The sequence below is a fragment of the Nyctereutes procyonoides genome, unplaced genomic scaffold (assembly GCF_905146905.1).
Source record: "Nyctereutes procyonoides isolate TBG_1078 unplaced genomic scaffold, NYPRO_anot_genome, whole genome shotgun sequence".
NCBI classification, from domain to species: Eukaryota; Metazoa; Chordata; class Mammalia; order Carnivora; family Canidae; genus Nyctereutes; species Nyctereutes procyonoides.
Genome location: NW_026575045.1, coordinates 6,032,982 through 6,059,902, shown reverse-complemented (window position 1 = coordinate 6,059,902; position 26,921 = coordinate 6,032,982). Strand labels below are relative to the sequence as shown.

At 44.6% G+C, this 26,921-nt stretch overlaps 1 protein-coding gene across 2 annotated transcripts; it reads right to left on the bottom strand.

Moving 5' to 3' along the window:
• Nucleotides 1-2,183: 2,183 nt before the first annotated feature.
• On the bottom strand, nucleotides 2,184-11,324 carry HEBP2 (heme binding protein 2). 2 transcript variants are annotated; one of them, XM_055324725.1, is made up of 4 exons: nucleotides 10,780-11,310; nucleotides 10,135-10,270; nucleotides 9,192-9,372; nucleotides 2,184-2,725 (listed from the first exon to the last, which is right to left on the bottom strand). In XM_055324725.1, the coding sequence occupies exons 1-4, from the start codon at nucleotides 10,879-10,881 to the stop codon at nucleotides 2,527-2,529; spliced, it is 618 nt and encodes a 205-aa protein (XP_055180700.1). In that variant the 5' UTR covers nucleotides 10,882-11,310; the 3' UTR covers nucleotides 2,184-2,526. The 2 variants fall into 2 exon arrangements, with proteins under 2 accessions (XP_055180700.1, XP_055180701.1); XM_055324726.1 differs by having other exon boundaries at nucleotides 2,554-2,725; nucleotides 9,310-9,372; nucleotides 10,780-11,324.
• Nucleotides 11,325-26,921: the final 15,597 nt, after the last annotated feature.

Here is a 26,921-nt window from a genome sequence, read left to right as displayed (position 1 = left end):
TAAAAAAGCAGAGAACACAAATGATCAAGGCAAGCAAATAACTTTGGAAAATAATTGCCTGAGATTTTATAATTTTATATCCATAAGAATTACAAAGCCAGAAATCCAGCTTGTTTGGTATCAAAAACAAGGTCATAATCACACTGATTATGTGTGTAATATACATGAGACAAATGCCCTCATATGGCCCTATCTGCTTGTGGCCTGAGAGAGTTGCACTCTTTAAAAAAAATTGTTTTCAAATATTTTCTTTATTTGACACCGAGAAAGAGCGCACAAGCAGGGGGAGCTGCAGCAGGAGAAGAAGAAGCAGGCTTCCCACTGAGCAAAGAGCCTGATGCAGGGTTCAATCCTAGGGTCCTGGGATCATGACCTGAGCTGAAGGCAGATGCTCAACCACTGAGCCACCCAGGCGCCTGAGGGCTGCTCTCTCCAACAGCCATCTACCAGCAGGCACAGTGATTAACACATGGACCCAGGAGTCAGTCAGCCTGGGCTCCCATTAGCCTCTGCTCTTACAGTTTCATCTGAAGCAAGTTGCCTACCATCTCTATGCATCAATGTCTTTATCCGCAAAACGGAGCTGATAGAATGGGACACAGAGAGTGAACGTAGGTGAGGGGTGAACGTAGGTATTCAGGGGACGCACTTAGAATGGTGCACCTAGAAGGTAATCCAGAGATGTTAGCTATGGAAACCGTTGACTGTAGATCTTTACCGAGGTTAGCAATCCAGGCCAGGGAGAAATGGGAATTATTGTCCCATAGGAGGGTCTAGGGGGACCTAGGATTATGCTAATTATAGGTATCCAGGTTAGGGAGATTAATTTTAAGAAATATCACATAATACTGGGGTTGGAGGGAACTTAGCACCATCTGGCTTCATCCTCTTACCACTGGATGCTCACATCTTCTTAGAAGTGATCACACGGTCTCTGCCTCAGCAGACACACAGTGATGGGAACTGGAAGCTGTGTCATTCACAAGAAGATTCATTGTGGAGAAGTTACTGAGCACCAACCTGCTTTTCTCCTTCACTCCTCCCACCAACACACTCTAGGAGGTTACTATAGTTTCTGCCTTTCCTGCAATGGGCTTCCCCTCTGGGGACAGGGACTTCAACTTACCCCCATTTTGACCTCAGTCTGTACTTCTTAATTGATTCTTTCCAGCCTGTTAACTCAGACAAAAGACCAGGAGGGCCAAGTATCCCCTGCTGGGAACTGAAACTACCCTCTCAGGCAATAAAGACCCTGTGTGATTGCCCCCAAGACAGTGATTGACCTGACCTTTACTGCCCACCTGCATGCACCCACCGACCTTTGTCCCACATTTTCTTTATATAAACCTGGAAGTATTTTCAGCATGTTAGAGATCATCTTTAGATGCTAGTTCCCTATCTCCCCAGTGCTGGCCTCACTGAAATAAATTCCTTTCTTGTTTCACCACCACTCATCTTTTTGCCTTTGGATCTTGTCAGTGGCGCATGGTTGAAGCTGGTCCCTTTGGGAGCCCTGGAGCCAGGGGCTCCTACATCCTTGGCCCCTGGTTATATCTGAATGTGACTTTGTCTTCTCCAGGACAAGCATGCTCCAGCACAAATTAGGCATGGATTTCAACCTCCTTGATTTTGTGGCAATCCATTCTTTCAATAAATAGAATAATTTTTCTATGACCTCTGGAATTACATGAACTACTTTAAAAAGGGGGCACCTCGGTGGTTCAATGGTTGAGCATCTGCCTTACACTCAGGTCGTGATCCCGGGGTCCTGGGATCGAGTTCTACATCAGGCTCCCCATAGGGAGCCTGCTTCTCCCTCTGCCTGTGTCTTTGCCTCTCTGTGTCTCTCGTGAATAATAAATAAAGTCTTAAAAGAAATACTTTCATAATGCATGTGAATTTTAAAATTACATGTCTGTATACATGCCTTTGCACAAGAACATGGCTTTCTTGGGTTTCAAAACAGGATCTAGGTCCCTACCTTCATAAATTTCTTCTCTGCCATGAAATATTATCGACCCTTTGGGGTTTGCTGGGAATTCTCTTGTGCAGTGGGGGCGGGGGGTGGACAAGGAAGAGGAGCCCAAGGGGATGTGACAGGGTCCGGCGCAAAAGAATCCGGTTTTTGTTGCCAACCGAACTTCACCCCTTAAGGCTTGACAGCCTCACCGTGCCATACAGGATGCCTCTTTAACATTTTTATTGATAATATCTGGAGGGAATAACATCCAAATGACACAAATCCAAGTCAGAAAAGGCAACATGATTGTGATGCAGTGAAGAAGGGTCAAGTAATAGGATATTCCCTGGAGCCTTGCAGACAAACTCCTTCAGAGCTGTTCACATGTTTCTAGAATACTGTCCCCTGTTCCCTGCGCATCTAGATAAAGCTTCAAGCTTTAATAGGCACCTTGGAAAGAAGCTCAATTCATCGTAGTTCTCTCAGTGGAGCTACTAGACCTGAAGTTTACGTGTAAGAAGAGTGTCGATGTCTACAGTAAGCGATGGTACTTCCCGTTTTTTTTCTCATTTATTTTCTTTGGGGGGTTCATGTTTCTCAATCAACCACACTTCATTATTTCCATCAAGCAAGTTGAAAGGACTGTTGTAGCCTGCGGTGTAATAAACCTTCTCATTGAAAACTTTTCCTTCTTCCCTCAAAATGCTTGCTAGTGTCAAAAGTTGCTCTTGATTCTTTTGAGCACTAGAGAATCCATCGAAAGCCCTGTGAAGGAGAAAGAAAAATAACCATGAATGATGTTCACACTGATGTAAATGTCAGCCTGGAAAACAAAGCTGATAGCATGAAGGCTGGAGGTCAGCTCCCGAGCCCTCCTCTTCAACCGCTGACCGGGGCCATTCCCCTCCTGTGGTTCCCATTCCAGTGCGACCTCATCACACAGACAAGACCCAGGAAGAGCCACGTATCCCAGCTGCTAGCAGGCAGATTTGGAACTTTCACCATCTCATGCTCTAACTCTTGCTTCTCAGACTTTAACAAACACATACAAGTCACGTGGGGATCTTGCTAAAATGCAGATTCAGGAGATCTGGGGCGGGGCCTGAGAATCTGCATTCCCAACAAGATCTCTATAATGCTGCTGCTACTGGTCAGAGGACCACACTGAAACCCCCTTGGAAGATTCCCTTTCAGATTTTCAATTTTCTATGGAACATTTCCCCACCCCTCTCCTCCCTGGGAAAAGGGTAGGTGCCACATTACAGGTGAATATGATATAGTTTCGACTCTATGAATTTATAGTCTAATGGAAGAGAAGAACATTTTGGCAGCTTGTTATATATATCCTGAGAAGAGATTTGACAGAGACAGGATCGATATGCTTTGGGAACACTGACGATATGACTGAATCAGGGGTAAGGGATATCATCTGAGTTGGGTCTGGAATGGAGAATGGTTTTGCTGGGCAGAGAAAGGGGAAGGATAAGAAAAGGAACAGAATTTCAAGAATATAAAGCATGTTCGTAGTGAGGCCCAAAACGAGCTCTGAAAGGTGAGTCAGAGCCGAAAAGAAGAACCTTGTATGTCATCTCAAGGCCTTTTGAGATTATTCTGAAGGATGGTGAGCAGTGAAGTAGTTTGATAGGATTTGGGAAAGACATATGGAAAAGAGACTGGGGGGAAGGAGCCAGTTAGGAAGTTGCTATGGGGATGGGGAAGAAAAGGCAGTCAAAAGATTTAAATAAAAAGTGGGAAAAGAGAATGCAAGTTTCAGTATGGATTTTAAAGTATATAAACAAAAAAAGCCATAGTTAAATTATGACAGCACACGGACCTAGCTGAGCTGCTGACATGTTAACACGATGAATTGGATTTTGAAGGTTAAGAATAGGAAATACAGAAAATTGCAAATGTTCCCAATATGCCTTCTTTAGTATAAGATGTACTACCGAGGTGTCAATGGAAAAGATTAGTCCTACCATTCTTCAGGTAAGATGGAATCTCTCAAGGGTACAAACCATGTCTAGTTCACTCAACAATGTTCATGAGGCACCTAGATTGTTCCTGGCACACAGTATCTTTTAAATCCTCATTGAATAGTGTAGGAATCTATGTATGCACATATACGTGAAATAAAACATTGAAGATAAATTGATAAAACTGTTCTAATTTTCAGAATATTGACTGATAATAATTCTGAACCATATGTCAAGAAATATTTGCCTTCTAAGTTTATTATTTCCTTGGTGAATAACCAGCTCTTAGTATGTTCTGCCTAAAGCAAACTTGCTTTCAGACCCTATTTCTTCCTTGAAATCAAATTTTGAACCCCCTAGTTAGAAATCATCTTTTGTTCTATGAATACATATTGCTCTACAATGATCTATTCACAGCTTTATTCAGTACACAAACATGACGCTTTCCACACAACTGTCTTGCTAGGAGCTGCAGGATATAAACAGAGTACCATGTTACTGTATTTTTGAAAAAGTTATAGTCTGTACCTATATCCTTATAATGTAGAATAATAGGAGAACAGAGTGGCTAGCTAACTGGGGAAATGAGGACAGCATCACAGATGAGATACCATTTAATCCAAGTCCTGTAGGATGAAAGTTGATGCTCCAGGAAGAAGAGCAAGAGAGAGCTAGAACCAGTAGTAAGGTCATGTGCATGTTTTAAATATTTTACAGAAATTAAGTCATTTAATGTTCATGGCAAACCTATGAGATAAGTAGGTACTATAACTCTACACATTTTACAGCTGAAGAACTTTTGGCAAGGGAAATCTGAGTAACCTGCTGAGGTCACAAGTAAAGATATGTGGAAGGTTCTAGCCACAGCAATCAGACAACAAAAAGAAAAAAAAAATCCAGGGAGCACCAGTGGCTCAGCGATTTAGCGCTGCCTTCAGCCCAGGGCAGGATTCTGGAGACCTGGGATCGAGTCCCACGTTGGGCTCCCTGCATGGAGCCTGCTTCTCCCTCTGCCTGTGTCTCTGCCTCTCTCTCTCTCTATCTCATGAATAAATAAATAAAATCTTTAAAAAAAAATCCAAATTGGCAAGGAAGAAGTAAAACTTTCACTATTTGCAGATGACATGATAATAAATACAGAAAACCTGAAAGACTCCACCGAAAAACTCTTAGATCTAATAGGTGAATTCACTAAAATTGCAAGATATAAAATCAATTTACAGAAATCTTTGCATTTCTACATACCAATAATGAAGCAGCAGACAGAGAAATAAAAGAATCAATCCCATTTACAGCTGCACCAAAATCCATAAAATACCTAGGAATTAATCTAATCAAAGACCTGTAAAAGACCTGTACTCTGAAAACTATAAAATACTGGTGAGAGAAATTGAAGATCACACAAAGAAATGGAAAGACATTCCATGCTCATGCATTGGGAGAACAAATATTGTTAAAATGTCTATACTACACAAAATAATCTACATATTTAATCAATCCCCATCAAAATATCAGCAGCATTTTTCACAGAGCTAGATCAAAGAATCCTAAAATTTGTATGGATCCATAAAAGACCCCAAACAGGGATCCCTGGGTGGCGCAGCGGTTTGGCGCCTGCCTTTGGCCCAGGGCGTGATTCTGGCAACCCGGGATCGAATCCCACATCGGGCTCCCGGTGCATGGAGCCTGCTTCTCCCTCTGCCTGTGTCTCTGCCTCTCTCTCTCTCTTTCTTTCTCTCTCTCTCTCTGACTATCATAAATAAATTTAAAAAAAATTTTTTTAAAAATTTTAAAAAATTTAAAAAATAAAAAAAAGACCCCAAACAGCCAAAGCCACCTTGAAAAAGAAAAGCAAAGCTGGAGGCATCACAATTCCAGACCTCAAGTTATATTACAAATTGTAATAATGAAAACAATAGGGCACTGGCACAAAATAGACACACAGATCAACAGAACAGAATAGAAAACCCAGAAATGAACCCACAATTATATGGTCAATTACTCTTTGACAAAGGAGGAAAGAATATTCAATGGAATATTGGATATTGCTCTTCAGCAAATGATGTTGGGAAAACTGTACAGCAACATGGAAAAGAATGAAATTGGACCACTTTCTTGCACCAAAAAGATTCAAAATTAATTGAAGGCCTAAATGCGGGACTTGAAACCGTAAAATCCTAAAAGAGAACCCAGTAACTTCCTTTACATTGCCCATAGCAACTTCTTTCTAGATATGTCTCCTCAGGGGATCCCTGGGTGGCGCAGCGGTTTGGCGCCTGCCTTTGGCCCAGGGCGCGATCCTGGAGACCCGGGATCGAATCCCACATCGGGCTCCCGGTGCATGGAGCCTGCTTCTCCCTCTGCCTGTGTCTCTGCCTCTCTCTCTGTGACTATCATAAATAAAAATTTAAAAAAAATTTAGATATATCTCCTCAGGCAAAGGAAACAAAAGCAAAAATAAATTACGGGGACTACATCAAAATTAAAAAAATGCACAGCAAAGTAAGCAATCAACAAAGCGAAAAGTCAACCTACAGAATGGGAGAAGATATTAGCAAGTAACATATCCAATAAAGGGTTAGTATCCAAAACATACAAAAAACTTAGAAAATTCAACACCCAAAAACCAAATAACCCAATTAGAAATGGGTAGAAGACATGAACAGATAGTTCTCCAAAGAAGACATACAGATGGCCAACAGATACATGAAAAGATGCTCATTATCACTTACCTCACACCTGTCAGAATGGCTACAATCAACACAAGAAACAAGAGGTGTTGGTGAGGATACGGAAAAAGGGAACCCCTCATGCACTGTTGGGGGAATGCAAGTTGGTGCAGCCACTGCAAAAAACAGTATGAAGGTTCCTCAAGAAGTTAAAAATAGAGCTACTCTATGACCTAGCAATCACACTACTGGAAATATACCTAAAGAATCCAAAATACTAACTCAAGGGTACCTGGGTGGCTTAGTCAGTTAAGCATTTGTCTTAGGCTTGGGTCATGATCCCAGAGTTCTGGGATTGGGCCCCACATGGGGCTTCCTGCTCAGCGGAGAGTCTGCTCCTCCCTCTGCCCCTCCCCCACTCTCTGTCTCTATCTCTCTCTCAAATAAATAAATAAGTAAAAATTTTAAAAAATGCTAATTCAAAGGGATACATGCACCATGATGTTTACAGCAGCTTTATCTACAACAGCCAAAACATGGAAACAGCCCAAGTGTCCGATGATAGGTAAAGAAGATGTGCTACATATATGCGATGGAATACTACTCAGCTATTAAAAGAATGAAATCTTGTCATTTTCAATGACATGTATGGACCTAGAGACTATTATGCTAAACAAAAGTCAGTCAGAGAAAGACAAACACCATATGACTTCACCCATCTGTGGAATTTAAGAAAAAAACGAATGAGCAAAGGTTAAAAAAAAAAAAGAGAGGCAAACCAAGAAACAGACTCTTAACCATAGAGAACACATGGTGGTCATCAGAGGGGAGGCGGGTTGAGGGGGTGGGTGGAGGAGATGAGGCGGAAGAAGGAGGGCACTTGTCGTGATGAGTGATGAGCTTCGGGTGATGTGTGGAAGTGCTGAATCGCCCTAAATGGATACTGTGCTGTATGTTAAGTAACTGGGATTTAAATACAAACTTGAGAAAAAAGAGAGCCGTGGCACAACATGCACAGGTCAGTGAGGGGTGGGGAGGTCAGTGGAACATAACTAGTGGGGAGACAAGGCTGGGCCACTGTAGAGAAGGCCCTGTGAACCATCTCAACTTCACCCTGAAGCAAGTGGAAAGTCACAGAGATTTTTAGTGAAGTAAAGGTTGGGGTTCTTGTTTTGCTGCTGTAGTAGTAAGGAAGAGCATGGGTTCCGGGGTGGAGCGTGAGAGGAAGAGAATGGCAGGCAGGTTACTCCCAACAGTTGGGAGGCCACTGGAGCAGAACAGTCAAGGCCCAAGATGACTAGCCATCCGATCATCTCCTGAGCATCAGGCGTCGCGCCAAGCATTGTGGGATATACAAAGATGACTGAGGTGTGGTTCCTAGGAGATGAGGTTCGGAGGAAGTCACAGGGAAGGGCAGAAAAGTAGATTCATGGATCACTTCCCAGGAGACCAGTTGTCAGGAAAGAGTGCGTTGATGGTGACCTGGGAGGTCCTTGCTGGGAAGGCACTATAAGATCACTGCCCACACAAATTGGGAATCGGGGCGTCGCTCATTTGTAGAGCTGTTGAGTTTAATCCCCACTTACCTCATGTGGAAATGTCTGGCAAGTCGGGCAATCTGGGCTGGAAACACTAAATTTGAGAGTCACTGGACACATGTAGTGAAAGCTTTATAAACAGATCACCCAGAGCAAGGCTGCTATGACGGGACGGTCAGTGTGGTGGGTCGACAGCACTTCTCTCAACAGAGAGAGGAATGGGAGGAGGGGGGACATTCTGAGACTTCAGGGGAGGAATGAGTATCAGGAGAACAGATTGGTCAGCACATGTAGGCTGCGGGGGTCACACGGGCAAGGGGTGCCGTGATGCGGCACAGGCAGGGGCACTGCTGAGGGTGATGAGGACAACGGTTCCGAGGAGGTGGCCTGGGTTCTCCCAGACTGAGGAGTGGCGGTGTGAGGAGCACGGGGGAGACAGAGACCTTTAGCAGGCTGGTGGTGCCAAGAGGGGGAGAAGGGAATAAAGCGACTTCAGTATGAGACTGTCATCATGTTCTGTGCGTGGTTTAAATTTCAACAGAGAGAATTTAGGGAATGAGACAAACAGGTAGGGAAGTCTGAAAGGGTACAAAGGAACCAGCCAATGAACAGGGGCGATGAGGAGCTGGGAGCTGGGGACCACGGGGCGGGGGAGGGGGAGGTTGGGGCTAACAGAGCCTAAAAGCTGGGAGGGGGGGTACTGCACACTGTGTGGCAGGGTTTTTGCTCAGGTTTACCTCCATGGCAGATAAGGGCAGCCTTGCCCCCTCTTTTTTTTTTTTTACTTTTTTTTTTTTTGAGAATAATGTGCATTGTGTCTTATTTGTGTGGAAGGTAATCAACAAACTCTTTATTAAATGAGTTGATTATATCTGGCAGCAGACCCTCAGAAACATATAAAACTAAGCCAGCAGGAAACCACTGGAGAATGCCCTAGACCTCTTTCTTTATGGAAGGGTGAAAGCCTGCGGAAACTGCATAGGAGCGAAACTGAGTGCAGGCAAGGCCAGCTCGCAGTCCGCAGGGCTATAAATTATCTACCACTTACCGTACAAACACAGTCATCTCAGCTCTGTCTTCAATGAAGACACCTGACTCTGAAGGCCGTGGCGGATCGGGTTGCTGCTCAGAGGGGATGTACAGGGAAATGGTAATGATAGACTCACTAAAAGGACCTGAACCGGGCTCCACGAGGCTTGTCACTGGAGCTGTCATCTTTATCTTCATCTCTGGACCATAAAAGACCAGGAAAAGAGCGTGAAAGCAGATTTAGTATATTTACGATGACTTCTAAAAACTTAACCTATCATTTTTTGATCCAGGTTTCCTGACTGACTTTATGCCACTGACATAAAATTTACCTTTGAGATCATTTTCATCATGAAAAAATAAGAGCAAAATGATTCAGTTATCCACTGGCCACATTAAACACTTTCTGTACTATTGATACTTTTGGTTAATAATAAATTCTAGCTTTAGGGATGGGAGGGAAAATTCAAGATTGTATAGACCAGTCTGTCCTTTATTTTTTTTTTTTACAGTTCAGAACCTGAGATCCCACAGGTTAAATGACCTGCTAAAACATAAACAGAGTCAGAGCCAGAACCAGATGTCTTGAGACCTGATCTTGTGCTCTTCCTACCTTCCTGCCTCCTGATGACTCTTAACTTACCAGTCACCAAATTACCTCAAAGCATTAGCCAGGAAAATGCCCTAAGGCTGGTTGCACGGAGGCCCCTGGCTCGTCCAGCGGAAACACGGAACAGAGGCTGAAAAGCACCTGCCCTCCTCTGGGCTCTAAGCGTCCTGAGGCGAGGCCCTGTCCTCAAACATGAAGTCTTCGACGATCTCATGATTTTTCTTTAATCATCTCTTAAATATATATATATATATATATATATCTCTTTAATAAGCTAAAACGCAAGAATAAGCCCGGGGACTCGACCACACCGTACACATAATTACGAGGTACACTGTCTTACTGTCTTCACCTTTCTCATTTTTGCCTTTCATGTAGCTGTTCAGCTTTGCGTAACCCGTCTGGATGGCCGCATCCCAGTCCAGGGACTCCACGGACGTGCTCACCCACTTGGCGGGTCCATAGCGCCGGATCTCGTAACTTCCCGGCTAAAACGCAACAGAGAAGCCCGAGGGAGTCATTCTGAAAGGGCAGGACGAGAAAGGCGACGGCGCAGGGGCCCGAGGTCGGGTCCACCTGGACAGGCCCCTGACTGCGGCCCGCAGCCCCGGGCGCCCCTCCCCCAGGCTCGGGTCCTTGGATTAGAGACCTGGAGGCGCCGGGGTCGCCGGGCTCTGTTCGCGTGAGGACCCGGCACCTGTGACGTCCTCGGGGCCGGAGGCTCCCACCGCGGGCCCTGGACCCGATCACTGATCACTTCCTTTTCTCTTTTTTAACCTCAAAAGAAACTGCGCTGTGGCCAGTGGGAACTGAGATGTAGCCGTCACGTAGGGCTCCGGCCAAGCGACCCATCGGGGCCGGAACGGAGCTGGGGGCCCAAGCAACTTTCAAAATTGTCCTTTTTGCTTCCATCTGCGGGACCCGCCGGCCCCACTGCAAGTCGCCGGCCCGCCCCGCCCTCGCCCTCGCCCTCGCCCTCGCCCGCGGGGGCGCCTACCTGGGGGCCCGCGTCCTCCGGCGCCGTCCAGCCCGGCGTCTCCACGGCTCGGGCGTCCGCGCGCTCGGCCGCCGCGGGCTCGGGCTCCGGCCGCTCGGCCATGGGCGGCGCCGACGCTCGGGGGAGGCTGGCGAGGCGAGCCGAGCCGCCAAGGGCCGCCCGCGGCGCGCGCCCCGCTCCCGGAGTGCCGGCCCCGCGCCCCGCGCCCCGCGCCCCGGTCACCCGCCGCCGCGCCGCCCTCCCCCGCTCCGGGGAGCCGAGGCCGCGGGAGCCCTCCGGGGCCGGGCGGGGGCGCTGCGACCGCGAGGGCCGCCGACCGGGCGGCAGGGTCCGCTTGGGCCCCGCGCCCTTTGGGGGTCCCTGCGCGCCCTCCGCCTAGTTTTTAGATTAAGAGGCGCGCAGAGGTGTCCACGCCGGGAGCCCGGGGCGTGGGTGAAGGATGAGCGCGGCTGCCGGGGTCCTGGTGGAACCGGTTTGGGAACCTCTCGGCGGCTCCACCCGCGCGGGGAGCCGCTTCTGCAGAGCCGGCTTGTCCCGGCAGCGGCGTGAGCGCGGGCCGGCGCCCCGGGTGCCCTCGGCGGAGGCGGGAGGGAGCCTGCGCGCCCGCCCCGGGCTCCGCCTTAGGGCCGCCCGCCGCCCGGAGCTCCGGCGCCGGCTGGCTCGGGACCCGGGACCCGGGACCGGCCGGGGCTGCGGAGGTGGCCGAGCGCGGGAGGAGGCAGATGGGGCGACAGTCCTGCCTGGAGAGGCTCTCCGCGGTCCCGCTGGATTGACCTTTCCCTGACATGACCCCAGAACCTCTAAGCTGGTCCCACTGGAACTATCAGGCGGCGGGGAGGAAGGTTAAAAGGGGGGCAGAGAAACGGGGGGAGTCCAGCGACAGGACTCTGGTGCCTTTAAAACTTTTTTGGCTAGATTTATTCTTTATTTTTCCTAAGAGATTTATTGAAATATAATTGATGTACCATAAAATTCACCCATTGCATGGGTACCATTCAGTGGTTGTTGGTATATTTACACTTGTGCAACCATCACTACCATCAATTTTAGAACATTGCCCCCCCCCCCCTTTAGCCGTCATTCCTCAATTCCACATCCCCAAGTCCTAGGCAGCTTCTAATCTGCCCTCTTTCTCTACAGGTTTGCTTATTCTGACATTTCATATAAATGAGCTAATACAGTGTCTTAACCTGTGAGGCTGCTGTAACAAAATATCACAGACTGGTGGCTTATAAACAACAGAAGCTTATTTCTCAAGGTTCTGGAGGCTAGAAGTCCAAGATCAGGACACTCACAAGTTAGGTGCAGGCCCTTCTCCTGGTGACACACTGCGGGTGGTGTCCTTACAAGGTCGAAGAGGAAAGGCAGCTTTCTCTGGCCTCTTTTATAGGGGCACGAATCCCATTTATGAGGGAGTCTGTCCTCCTGACCTAATCACCTCCCAAAGGCCCCATCTCCTAATGCCATCGCCTTGAGCATTTGTTTCTCAAAATACGAGTTTTGGGGGGATGCGAGCATACAGACCATATAGCATACAGCCTGTGGTCCTCTATTGCTGGCTTCTTTTACTGAGCAAAATATTTCAAGTTTCATCCGTGTTGTGTAGCATGTGTCAGTACTTCATTCCTTTTTGTAGCTGAAAACATTCCACTGGATAAATATTTTTCATCAGTTGATGGACATTGGATTCGTTCAACCTTTTGGCTATTATGAATCATGCTGCCATAAATATTTGTATACAGGTTTCTGTGTAGAAAATTCTCATTTCTCCTGAGTGATTTCCTAGGAGTGGGATTGCTGGTCAAATGGTAACACTATATTTAACTTTTTGAGGAACAGCAGACTGTCTTTTAAAGTGGGTGGTGCACTGTTACATTTACATCAGCGGCGTGTGAACATTGTGTTTCTCCATATCCTCGCCAACGCTTGTTGACATCTGGCTTTTTGATTATAGTCATCCTATTGTGTGTGCCTGGTGTAAAAAAAAGTTTTTTTTTAAATTTTTTTTGAGATACAATTCACATAGCATAAAATTCACCATTTGAAAGCGTGCGATTCAGTGGGTTTTAGTATGGTCAGTATGTCGTACAAACACTATCACTAATTCCAGAACATTCCATCAATCCAAAAAGAAACCCCTCACAATTTAGCAGTCACTCCCAATCCCCAACACCTCTCAGCCCCTGGCAATCACTAGTTTACTTGCTATTCCTGTGGATCTGTCTATTCTGGACACTTCACATAAGTGGAATATAACGTGTTCTTTTGTGACCGACATCTTCCTCGTAGTGTAATGTTTTCGAGAGTCATCCATGTTGTACCTTGTATCAGTGTTTCATTCTTTTTTATTGCTGAAGAATATCCCATTGTGTAGTCCTGCTGCTTTAAAGCAACTGAGGTTCTCTTTTTCCTTTGCCCGTCCTTGCCCTAATGAGTATGGTGGCCTATGGACACATGAACACTTGCCAGTGTTTGTATCAAATCTATTATTATGCTGAGTTATGTTTGAATTATTTAGTGAAGACTGAATAATGAATTTTGACTGAAATTTTAAAAACAGCCTGACTCTTTTAACTTCTATAACATGTGATCCACTGCTTAGGTGACTTTACAAAGTTGGGAATGTAATTTTATGTTGTGAAAAGCTTTAAGAGAAAAGGAAATAATTTACATTGTTCTTTAAGATTTCTGTTGTTTTTTCCATCTGCAGAGTACCTTTTACAGTGATTGATGCCTTTTGGGGTGGAGGAGCATTTTCTTTGTAGAAGAACTGAGGCTAAATTTGGAGACATTCATTTAATAGGGTGTGGAATGTACAATTAACAAAGATAACAGCAGGTGACTCAGCTGAGTTATCTATATTTATAAGGTGATAATTAGTCATGTAAAAGAACAGAAGGAGGGGAAAAATGATTTGTTTCAAAATAATGGGATTTCAGTTAGAATAAATTTAATGAAATTCAGAAGGCTCAAGTTTTATATCCATATGTCAAAATAATCTAGCTAGTTTTCTTGTTGATTAATTATGGTAAAATTGTTCTATTAACTCACACTTAATGAATGTATGACATTATGAAGAAGGTAGTCTAAGCTTTACAGCACATTTGGTGGTGCAGTGTGGCTCGGTTCTAACAACAGGTGTCTCCACTTCACCCCAGCCAGGGGAAGAGAGCCCTGCAGAGCCCTGCAGCAGGAACCCCAGCAGATTCTCATTATTTGCAGAAGCTTTATTCTGTAAAGTCACCATGCACGTTGAATTAATGAGTACTGAACTATTGCTTCTGGAGGAAATACAGAGTTAGGTTCCTGTGAGCCTCTGGCCACATTTTTTGCCAATCACTCCATAACCTTGTTTTATATGAGTTATTGTATAAAGATACCTTATTTAAGAGATGCTGTTGATTATTTTGATTCATTGACATTGAACTCATAACCAACTCATACTTTAATGAAGCTTATATGACACATATTATCTACTCCAAAAGGTACATCCCAGCCTTCCTGCACTTAGGCATAGGAGGTAGCACTTCAGTGTTATGATTGAAGGCCATTTTAAGCAACAAAATCAACAAGAAGCACGAACATGCAAAAAACATGGAACTAAACAGACTGCAAAAAGGACACTCGTTCACTGTATGAGAGCTGAAACTAGAGGGCAGAGCCCCACCTTATTTGACCTCAGCTGGGAACGTGTGCAACCGGTGGCCAGAACTCCTCGCTGCTCTACACGTAGATGTCCACTAGTGACCGAGACGGTGCTCTGAGTATTGCTTTTGAAGTTCGAAACACCTACCAACAAGTCAGTGAACTGGCAAATACGGAATCTGTGAATGATGAGGATCAACTGCCAATGCTGCCTGCAGTAAGTTACGCCGGTCGCTTCTATCCATATTTCCTTGGCCAAAACAAATCATAGGGGCTTGTTTGACGTCAAGTGCAAGCACATTGTGTTCTCAAAGAAGAGCTCCAATATTTGAGAGAAGCGCTGGTGCTCATTGGTGATACAATTTAGTCATTCATTGATAATTCCATACTTGTGGTAGATTTTCCTTTCCAAAGACAGTTGCAATATTATCTCCCATCCAACATGCTGCTCTTATAATGTGATTTTGATACATCCCGGCCCCCTCCCCTCTGACATCAAGAGATGGAGGTCTGTGCCCTTTTTCCTTGAAACGGGGCAGGTTTGTGACTACTGTAGAAGTAACCCTGTGTGACTTCTGAAGCTGGATCATTAAGGACTTCCACCTGATTTTCTTTAGGACAATTACTCTTAAAAATCCAACAACCATGATGAAGGGAAGCCCAAGCATCTCCACGGAGAGCCATGTGTAGGTTCCTAGCTGACAGCTGGCGTTGACCTCTACATGTCCAAGTGACCAAGTGTTCAGACATTGCCAACCCCCTCCACTGAGTCACACCACACATCCTCCATTCCTCTAGGCTGAGGCCTCAGGGATCATAGGGCAGACACAAGCTGTCCCTGCAGTACCCACAGAACCTGTGAGCATAAATGAGTAGTTATATTTTTATGCCACTAAGTTTGGGGTGATATATTCTCCAGGATAATAACTGAAAGAGTGCCCTCTATGTACAGCGCTGTAGTAGATGTTGGGGGGTTTTAGTCATACATAAAATTTCATTCTAGGGGATCCCTGGGTGGCGCAGCGGTTTAGCGCCTGCCTTTGGCCCAGGGTGTGATCCTGGAGACCTGGGATCGAATCCCACGTCGGGCTCCCGGTGCATGGAGCCTGCTTCTCCCTCTGCCTGTGTCTCTGCCTCTCTCTCTCTCTCTCTCTCTCTCTCTCTCTCTCTGTGACTATCATAAATAAATAAAAATTAAAAAAAATTTCATTCTAGTCTTCGCATATCTTACAGTCAGCTCATTGTTTACTATGGGGCCATTCTTGCTCTCATAAAGAAATTAGGTATTTGGTCTTTCTAGAGTTACCACTGTTTCAAATATAGGAACTGTATAATGGGTAGCAACTTGGTAGTCTATCAGGAAGTACCTTTTAGTTTGCCTGGCTTCCCCTTTAGTTTTGGTGAGAATTATAATACTCATCCATTACTTAGAACCAAGACAACCCATGAAGCCCCTCTTACACTAAGCACTTTGCTTAGTACCTGACACATAATTACTTGATAATGTTGAATGAGGGCCAGTCACAATTTATCAGACACATAGATAGTAATTGAGTGTTTTCAGGAGCACCTGTGCACCACCTTTTGAAGGGCCACAGAAAATGAAGAGACATTTATTGAACGTGGGGTCGAGGATACAAAGACTAAAGTCTAAAGCTGAGAATGTCTTTAAAAATTAAAACATCAATTCTAATCAATATGAGGCCTGATACAATAGACTGTGGTGAGTGGTTATAAAAAAGAGTGAGGGGTATCCATACTGATTTTATAAGTCTCAGGTTTTGAAGTAAAAATAGACAGCCAGCTAGGCCACAGCTAGATAGCTAGGCAGCTCACACTCTAAAAAAGCTCTTAAAAAGAAACTAAATCCGTGATGCAGCTAAGAGGAAATGTTTTTAATAGATCACTTGATTAAGGACCATTTCCCCAAAATAGGACATTTAAGATGTTCCCTTAAGCTCTTATCTATGGGACTTTTGCTTTTGCCATACATTATTACCTTATTTCTTGATTAAGAAAAATGAAAACATTGATAGGAATTGGAATCGCTTCCCTTATAACTTTTTTAGGATGGAGGTGTTCAGTGTTTCAGTGTTCCCAGTTCTGAGAAGAGGAGACACTCAGCCCCAATCTAACATATACCTGTGAACCAGTCAATTCTCGGCCAGTTCTCAAGTCCTGCATAATGGTCTCCACAAGCAGCTGCACACCTGAGTTTGTTTGGGTCTGCATGTTCAGAATGTGTTCCACGCCAGGAAGAGGTCAGTGGCAGATTGGCTTGGCTCCAAGATGGAGGAAAAGTTTAGCAGTAATTAATGTCTGGGGCATCTTTTCTTCTAGATCAGGGCTTCTCAAGCTATCTGTGATGGAAAAACTTCTCCTTTTAAGAAATAATTTCTAGGGACACCTGACTTAGTTGGTTAAGTGTCTGCCTTCAGCTCGGGTCATGATTCCAGGGTCCTGGGATCGAGCCCAGTATTGGGTTTCCTGCTTCATGGGTAATCTGCATCTCCCTCCCCTTTGACCCCTCCCCCAGCTTGTGTGCTCTCTCTCTCTCTCTCTGTCAAATAAATAAATAAATAAATAAAATCTTTAAGAAAAAAGAAATAATTTCTAGTTCATCATAAAGCAATATGTGATTTTACTGCTCAAGACTGTGCAGCTCGGGCAGCCCAGGGTGACTCAGTGGTTTAGCGCCGCCTTCAGCCCAGGGTGATTCTGGAGACCTGGGATCAAGTCCAATGTCAGGCTCCCTGCCTGGAGCCTGCTTCTCCCTCTGCCAGTGTCTCTGCCTTTCTCTCTCCTCTCTGTGTATTCTCATGAATAAAAATAAATAAAATCTTTTTAAAAAATTGTGCAGCTCACTATATGGTTTTTAACTCACAAGTTCAACGATAATTTAATTGGTATATACCATGTTCAGTGAGATGACTCTACTGATGATGTGCACAGATTTTGTAAAAATGTTTAATTCCTATGATTATTCTAAACACTTTCAGTGCACAGATTTTGTAAAAATGTTTAATTCCTATGATTATTCTAAACACTTTCAGTGCACAGATTTTGTAAAAATGTTTAATTCCTATGATTATTCTAAACACTTTCAGTTTCTCTAGTTATCTTATCTCAGACTGTAACAAATAGTTTGTGAGCCAGCACTATTTTGTGGATCCTGCCTTGAAGAATACTGATTTAGATTATCTTTCCTGTCTCCTGGTGCTTTCTGTTTTGGAAGGTTGTTATTGATTCAAATTCTTTAATAGAATAGGCTTATGTAAATTGTCTATTTCTTCTTGCATGAGTTTTGGCAGATTATATCTTTTAGGGAATTGGTTCATTTCTTCTAGGTTATCAAATATATGGGCATAGAGTTGTGTAGTATTCCTTTTTGTCCTTTTATCATCCAAGGAATCTGTAGTGATGTTCCCTCTTTTTTTTTTTTTCCTGATATCAGTAATTTGTATCCTCTCTTGTTTTTCTTAGTTGACCTGGCTGTGAGTTTATCAATTTCATTTATTTTCAAAGAGCCAGCTTTTGGTTTCCTTGTTTTCTCTGTTGATTTCCTGTTTTCATTTTCATTTTTATTTTCATTGATTTTCTCTTTAGTTTTTATTATCTATTTTCTTTTGCTTACTTTGGATTTAATTTGCTTTTCCTTTTCTAGTTTTGTAAGGTGGAAGCTTAAATTATCGATTTGAGATCTTTCTTCTTTTCTCATATATGCATTTAGTACTATAAATTTCCCTCCAAGTACTGCTTTTGCTGCATCTACAAATTTTGACAAATTATGTTTTTCTTTAAATTTAGTTCAAATATTTTCAGTTTCTCTTGAGATTCTTTCTCTGCCTTATGTATTTTTTTTAAGATTTTATTTATTTATTCATGAGACACAGAGAGAGAGAGAGAGAGAGAGGCACAGACACTGGCAGAGGGAGAAGCAGGCTCCAGGCAGGGAGCCTGACGTCAGACTTGATCCCAGGTCTCCAGGATCGCACCCTGGGCTGAAGGCGGGGTTAAACTGCTGTCTGCCCCATGTATTATTTACAAGTAGACTGTTTACGCTTCAAGTATTATAGAATTTTCCAGCTATTTTTCTGTTACTGATTCTATGGTTTAATTCCAGTGTGATCTGATAGCATACATTGTATGATTTCTATTCTTTTAAATTTGTTACACTGTGTTTTGTGACCAAACCTGTTAGATAAACTAAGAATAAGAAAAGAAAAAAATTTTTTTTTACTTTCACTTATTCTTTCTCTAATCTTCTTCCTTTTTCTGAGTTTCTAACCTAGATCATTTGTCTTCTCTCTGAAGAAGCTCTTTTAATATTTCTTGCAAAGTAGATTTATTGGCAACTAATTTCCTCAGTTTCTGTTTGAGGTCTTGATTTATTTTTCACTTTTGAAGAATAATTTTGCAGGGCACAGAATTCAGTCTGGTATTTTGTTTTGTTTTATTTTGTTTTTTCCCTCTCAACTCTTGAAATATTTCACCCCACTTCACTAGCTTGCATGGTTTCTGAAGAGAAGTTGGGGGTAATTCTAATCTTTGTTCCTCTACAGGTAAGGTGTTTTCTTCCTTGGGCCTCTTTCAAGATTTTTTAAGTTTATTTTTTATTTTATTACTTATTTATTTTTTTAAGTAATGGACATGGAGCCAAATTCATGTCTTGAACTCATGACCCTGAGATCAAAACCTGAGTTGAGATCAAGAATCAGAGACTTAACTGACTGAGCCAGTCAGGTACCCCAAGATTTTTTTTTTAAACTTTTTTTATATATTTTTTTAATTTTTATTTATTTATGATAGTCACAGAGAGAGAGAGAGAGGCAGAGACATAGGCAGAGGGAGAAGCAGGCTCCATGCACCGGGAGCCCGACGTGGGATTCGATCCTGGGTCTCCAGGATCGCGCCCTGGGCCAAAGGCAGGCACTAAACCGCTGCGCCACCCAGGGATCCCCCAAGATTTTTTTAATCTTTGATTTTCTGCAGTTTGAATATGGTATGCCCAGGTGAGCATTTTTGTTTCTCTCTTTCTTTTTAGTCATTATTCCTGCTTGGTGTTCTTTGAGCTTCCCACAGCTATGGTTTGAGTTAATTTGTGGAAATTTTGCAGTCGTTATTGCTTCAAATATTTCTTCCATGCTTTTCTTTTTTTCTTCTCTTTCTGATATTCCCGTTATGTATCTGTAATACCTTTTGCAGTTGTCTCATAGTTCTTGGATATTCTGCTCTGTATTTTTTTTCTCTTTGCCTGTTTTAGAAGTTTCTATTTAGGGATCCCTGGGTGGCGCAGCGGTTTGGCGCCTGCCTTTGGCCCAGGGCGCGATCCTGGAGACCTGGGATCGAATCCCACGTCGGGCTCCCGGTGCATGGAGCCTGCTTCTCCCTCTGCCTGTGTCTCTGCCTCTCTCTCTTTCTCTGTGTGTGTGTGACTATCATAAATAAATAAAAATTAAAAAAAAAAGAAGTTTCTATTTATATACCTTTAATCTCAGAGGTTATTTCCTCAATGCTGTTCAGTCTACTAATAATCCCATGAAAGACATTCTTCATTTCTATTTTGGTGTTCTTGGCCTCTAGCACTTCCTTTTGGTTCTTTCTTAGACTTTCCATCTCTTCATTGACATTACCTACTTATTCCTGCATGTTGTCTATCTTATCCCTTAGAGCACTTTGCATATTAATCTTAGTTATTTTACATTTCTGGTCTTATAATTCTCTCTTTATATATCTAAATCTGGTCCTGATGCTTGCTCTGTCTCTTCAAACTGTGTTGTTTTTGTTGTTGTTTTCCTTGTCGTATGCTTTGTAATTTTTTTTTTGAAATGTGGACTTGATGTGCTGGGTAAAAGGAATTGCAGTAAATAGATTTTTAATAGTGTGGTGCTTAGGTGGAAGAGAAGGGGAAGTGTCTATTGTCCTGTGATTAGGTCTTGGTATTTTTTTTTAAATATTTATTTATTTGCTTGAGTGAGAATGAGCAGGAGGGAGGAGCAGGGGGAGAGGGACAAGTAAACTCCCCACTGAGCAGGGAGCCTAATGGATGCTCCATCCCAGGACCCTGGAATCATGACCTGAGTTGAAGGCAGATGCTTAACCAACTGAGCCACCTAGGTGCTCCAGTCCTTTATTTTTTTTTTAAGATTTATTTATTTGAGAGAGTGCACGCGCACACACACACACACACACACACACACACACACACACCCCACACACACCTTGGTAGGGAGGGGGAGACGCAGACAGAGAGGGAGAGAGAGAATCCCAAGCAGAATTCTTGCTGAGCATGGAGCCAATGCGGAGCTCCATCCCAGGACCCTGAGATCACCACCTGAGATGAAATCAAGAGTCAGTTGCTTAACTGACTGGGCCACCCAGGTGCCCAAAGGTCTCAGTCTTTGAGTGAGCCTGCTCCACTAGGCTGTGAACTTCACAAGTGCTTCTCCATTTTTCCCACTGCTGTAAGTAGAACAAGATGGCTAGAGGGACTGGAATTGGGTATTTTCCTTCTCTAGTGTAAGGCTGGAGCCAGGTAGGGCTAATTAATCCCCAGGCTAATTAGGCCCTGGTAAAACAGTTTCAGTTTCATCTGAAGGCAGGTCTTGTTAAGAGCAGAGTGCTCTGGGGATCCCTGGGTGGCGCAGGGGTTTGGCGCCTGCCTTTGGCCCAGGGCGCGATCCTGGAGACCCGGGATCGAGTCCCACGTTGGGCTCCCGGTGTATGGAGCCTGCTTCTCCCTCTGCCTGTGTCTCTGCCTCTCTCTCTCTCTCTCTGTGTGTGTGACTATCATAAATAATAAAAAAAAATTCAAAAAAAAAAAAAGGGCAGAGTGCTCTGGCTATTTCAAAATGGTTCCCTTCCCTCCTTCCCCTACCAGAAAGCATGAGAGAATTTTCCTCCGATCTTTGCTGTGAGCACCTGGTAAGGCTCCTAGAAGCAAAACTCACAAAGTATGGGGCCCCTCTGGAGTTTGTAATTCTCATGTTTGTCTGCTCAGAGCCTCCAGCAGTCTGTCGATTCCCGTTCTGGTCTCTCTCACTGCCACTGGTCCTGAGGAGGTTTTTGCTTATGGATTTCTGCTCCCATAGTCGTGATTCTTTGTTTCTCTCACTTTGGGGGCAGTGGTTTGTCCTATGACCTCAGTTCTCTGGTGGATCCAAGAAGTGTTGATTTGCAGTTCAGCTTTTCTTGTTATTGGGATGGATTGATGTTTCCGAGCTCTTTACCTGCCCGACCAGATACTACACTCCTTTCCTTTCTATAAATGATACTTTGGTGGTATTTTCTGGTCTAGTGTAGAACCTAGTGAAAGTGTGTACATTCTAGTCACCGTTTCTATTATACTGCCTCCCATTCTTAACCTTTCCTGGCTATGCTTATTTCTCTCCAAAATACATCTTAGTTGTTAACAACCTAGTTCTTTCATTTATGGATTTTCTTCAGCTCCACTCTGTCTTGGAGGGCTAGCATCCGGTCCCACCAGCGTTTGTCAGTTGTGTCAACATTTAAGCAAGGATGTGCTGTTTACCCTGTTGTTCTTAATATTCTGCTTCCAAGTCCTGCTTCGTGCATTGAGTTGGCTACAGTTACCTAGAGGCTGGTGTCTTCAGGAATGTGTAGAAAATGGTGGGTAATAAATGATGGCTCAAAGCTAGATTTACAGATCTAGTTTTCTCTCAGCCTACAACCTTACATCTACCCACATCAAACTTTGCCTGTATTTTGTGGCCTGTTCACATTGCATAATCATTTTCAGCCTTGCTTTTTTAGTAGAATCACTGGCTCGATTTCAATTTGATTGGTCTAGGTGATATTCATAAGTTGAAGTAATTCTATCGTGTAACCAGATTGAAATCCATTGGGCTATAGCAAGGATATAGGCTTTGAAGGTCATTATAGTCTCTGTTGCAGCCACTTAAGTCTGACGCAGCAGCCATAGGCAACTGCGCAATAATTTGTGTTCCAATAAGGTTATTTCTAGACAACAAAATTTGAATTAATACAATTTCATGTGTCACAAAAGGCTTCTTTTGATATTGTTTTCAACTACTTAAAACTGTGAAAACCATTCTTGTCTCCAGGACGTACAGTAACAGGTTGCAAGCAGGATTTGGCTTGTGGGCCATAGTTTGGCAACCTCTGGTTAGTAGTTTATCTGATGCTTCGGTTTGGTTCCAGAGGAGAAAATCTTTCTTCCTCAGATCACCGATAGCATTTTATTTTTTAAAAAGATTTTATTTATTTATGAGAGACACAGAGAGGCAGAGACACAGGCAGAGGGAGAAGCAGGCTCCATGCAGGGAGCCTGATGTGGGACTCGATCCCAGGTCTCCAGGATCATGCCCTGGGCCAAAGGCAGCGCTAAACCATTGAGCCACCCAGGCTGCCCACCGATAGCATTTTAAAGGAGTCCTATCACTGACTAATTCTTTTAAATAGGTCTTATCAAGACATTTTTAAACACGGCAATGTATTTCCTTAATGGCCTGAGAAATGGTAGCAGCTGGGATGCTTTTGTCTACCAGTAACAAGCCTGGCTTAAATGGTTTCAAAGAGTAGGAATGACATTCTCTCATTAAAATATAGACAGTTGAAAGGCTAATTCAGCTTTTCTACAATATTATCAAACCTTCTTTCTACTCTACTGTCCTCAATACCGGTTATGACTGATGTCTTGCCTCATAGTTTCATAGTTGCAAGATGGTGGTAGCATCCCCAGGCACCACATGAGGCATGTTAACATCCAGCAAAGAGGCACAGTACTCACTTCTATGTATATATATTTTTAATATGAGGTAACCTTTTCTCGAACAACCCTATCCTGATAGATCTCCCATTAGGTCCGTCCCAAAGACCAAATCAGTCCCTGGTGGAGCAATTGAGATCATGATTAACCATCATGAGGGATCTGGTCTAACAGATGGCTTCAGGATCCCAAACCAAATCAGGGTCCTGTTAGCAAAGGAGGAGGAATGGCAGTTGGAAAAGAATCAACATAGTCTCACACAGAGCTAGATTCTTAGGATTCAGAAAAAAAAATCTGAAGATGGCTGTCTGCTGAACTTCTCATTTCCATTTGCTTTATTTACTTTCCTTACCATCAGGGAATTTTTCAGTCTAATTTTTCTGAAAGAAATTTTACTGATCTTCACTCAAAGAGCTTATATTTTGCATTTGTCCTTAAAGATAATACTCTTATTTCTATTAGATTATGTTCAGAAATAAATGTATATTTGGGCTTATTTTGTTATCTTTCTAAAACTGCAGCACATTGCATATGTAGCATAAAAATGCTTTTGTAAAAAAAGGTTCAAAAGTTTTTTGTTCCTTTTTAACCATCAAAGTGTCACCTAGTTTTTGTATTATAAAACAACAACAAAAAAATAGGGTTTTTTTAAGATCTTGTTTTTTTATTCATGAGAGACACACAGAGAGAGGCAGAGACAGGCAGAGGGAGAAGCAGGCTCCCCACAGGGAACCTGATGCAGGACTCAATCCCGGGACCCTGGGATCACCACCTGAGCTGAAGGCAGACGCTCAACCACTGCCCCAACAAAAAAATAGTTTTACCAAGACAATTATAGTATCAAATAAGAGTTTTAGAATCATCCATGTCACCCTCCTGCTTCCTCCACCATCTCCATGGGAATTCTGATCTGCATCCCAAGTTGTTGGTCCTCATTTGCTAATCACAGAAGGAGATCTGTATCCATTCTGATTTCAGCTGGGCTCCTCCCCCTGAGAGCCTGGATGCCCAGCCAGGGGCCAAGAGCATGGCCTGAAATTCCACATTTGCAATTTTCTTAGAAGAACACCTGGTGCATTGGAAGGTGCTCTAGCCCAGAGCTGAGAGGCTTCTGATCCCAGCTCCTTATGAAGTATTTAGCATCAGACAAGTTACTTAACCTCTCTGCGTTCTAGTTTTAACACCTGTAAAGCAGAACTTTGGACTCTATGGTTCATGAGGTCCCTGGTGGAGCTAATCTGTTTTTCCTTACCATGGGATCCAAAACTTTGATCTTCACTTTCCAATGTTAAACTAATATCTACTCTGTTACTGCTGGGTGGTGGAGGCCACTCAGTCACTCCTGGTGTCCCCTAAGATAATGTGTTGAGGCAGCGAGTCTGTCCTGCCCCAGCGCCCTGGGACAGCCCAGGATGCTCTAGTGTGAGACTCGCCCACTTTGTCGGGCCTGATCCCCTCCCCCCTCCGGAGACACAGGAGAACACAGGTAAGCAAGGAGGGCTGCACCGGGAGGGAGATAAGTTGGTGAGCTTTATCGTTTTGTTTTGTTTTAGACTAAAATGTTTGCAGATGTCTGTCTGTACCTTCATTCTTAATGCTGAGACCCACAGGACCGTTGTTCGCCCCACGACCCGCCGCCGCACCGGGAAGCCCTCACGCAGAAGGGAAGCCGGAAACCCCGGGAAACGTGTGTAGGGAGAGTCCTCTCGTTTGGTGGCAAAAGCGGTGTCCTTCGCTCGGCAGCGTTTTTCTTTTCCTTCAGAGCTTCCAGTGCGTACAGGGAATTCTTTTTTTTTTTTTTTAAGATTGTATTTATTCATGAGACACACAGAGAGACAGAGAGAGAGAGAGAGAGAGAGACAGAGAGGCAGAGACACAGGCAGAGACACAGGCAGAGGGAGAAGCAGGCTCCATGCAGGGAGCTGACGTGGGAGTCGATCCCAGGACTTGATCCCGGGCCCCCAGGACCACGCCCCGGGCCGAAGGTGGTGCTGAACCACGGAGCCACCCGGGGAGCCCCCCCACCCCAGGAATTCTTCTTCTTTTTTTATTTTTTTAAGATTTACTTATTTATGATAGACACAGAGAGAGAGAGGCAGAGACATAGGCAGAGGGAGAAGCAGGCTCCATGCACCGGGAGCCCGACGCGGGACTCGATCCCCGTGACTCCAGGATCGCGCCCTGGGCCAAAGGCAGGCGCCAAACCGCTGCGCCACCCAGGGATCCCCTCAACCCCCCGTACCAGGAATTCTAATCGTTTAACTCACATAGCATTTCCCCACGTTTTCCTGGGCGGCGGGGGGGCTACAGTTTTAGAGAAGCCTCAGGGTCCTCCGGCTCCCCTGGGAAGCGGTTTCCCTAGGGGACCCGAGGGACGGCGGAGCGCGGCGGGGCCTGGGGAGAGCGGGGCTGAGGTCGCGGGCCCCTCGTGGGAGGGCGGGGGCAGCGGGGAGGCGGCGGGCTCCGGCTCAGCGCCCGCGGGGAGGCCTGCCAGGGCGTCCGTGCCCCCCGCTGCGGCGGGGCGCCCCGGGAGGTGGGCGTCGGGAAGCTGCGCCCCCGGCCGGGGGGCCCTGCACCGGCGGTGCAGGCAAAGCAGCAGGAAGGCCAGGAAGAGCAGCACGGGGGCTGGAAGAAGGATGCACAGGAAGGGCTCCACGTCGTCCTCGGGGGAACTTCTCCTCTGGGTGCCCTGGAACCCGGGAAGAGGCGGCGTTAGGCGGTGGGGAGGGAGGCTTCTGCGGGCCCGAAGCTCCTCGCTGTCTTCATCCCTTGTTTTTATTTTATTTTATTTTATTTTTTTAAAGATTTATTTGTTCCTGAGAAACACAGAGAGAGAGGCGGAGACAGGCAGAGGGAGAAGCAGGCTCCCTGGGGGACCCCTAGGATCTCCCCTGTGCCGAGGCCAGACGCTCCTCCGCTGAGCCCCCCAGGCACCCCTCGTCTTTTCCTCTTACCCTCGTTCCCCCCTCTCAACATCACTATAGTCCTTTCTTTATGCCAGTGGGCTTGGGCCCAGACGAAGCAAAGTAAGTGGATATGATGAAGTATGAATTCGAATGTCAAAAATGCCTATTGATGCTGTCCTACAATATTTCGCTGACGGAAAAATAGGACGGTAGCTATGAGGCCCGCCGCTCATTCTTGGGATGGGAGATCTTACTCCATGCACGCACTTAGAATTGGACCAATCCCGTAGTATGGCCAACAGGGATCATATGGAGCTTACATCCTTTAATTCTGGAATGAATTCTGACATTGTTAGGTGTTCCTATCCCAGATAAGTACTATTTGAAATCTGAATTGATCCCTGATGTTTATGATGAATGAGATTTTAAGATTCCTCGGGTTGCCTGGGTGGCTCAGCGGTTGAGCGTCTGCCTTCGGCCCAGGGCGTGACCCTGGAGACCCGGGATCCAGTCCCACGTGGAGCTCCCTGCATGGAGCCTGCTTCTGCCTGTGTCTCTGCCTCTCTCTGTGTGTGTCTCATAAATAAGTAAATAAAATATTTTTTTTTTGTAAATAAAATCTTAAAAAAAAAAACTCCTTCCACTTGTGTCTGCAATATTTGTAGAATCAATATGAAAACTTTTGAGCTCTTTAAAGAAAAAAGATTGTATCCTATTGCAGCCTAAAATTTCTCTAAGTGACCGTGTAACAACTCTTTGCAGCCAATTTCCTGCAACATGCTGTTTATATCTATTCAAGGGGAAAATAGCCTGAATTGAACAATAAAGTTTAATGAATCTTT

Excerpts from the sequence above, each read along its gene's own strand:
- HEBP2 (XM_055324725.1), bottom strand. The coding sequence starts at position 10,881 with ATGGCCGAGCGGCCGGAGCCCGAGCCCGCGGCGGCCGAGCGCGCGGAC. Across the intron at positions 10,271-10,779 it reads CGGAGGACGCGGGCCCCCAG|CCGGGAAGTTACGAGATCCG; the intron begins GTAGGCGCCCCC and ends GTTGCGTTTTAG. Across the intron at positions 9,373-10,134 it reads GAAAGGCAAAAATGAGAAAG|AGATGAAGATAAAGATGACA; the intron begins GTGAAGACAGTA and ends TTTATGGTCCAG.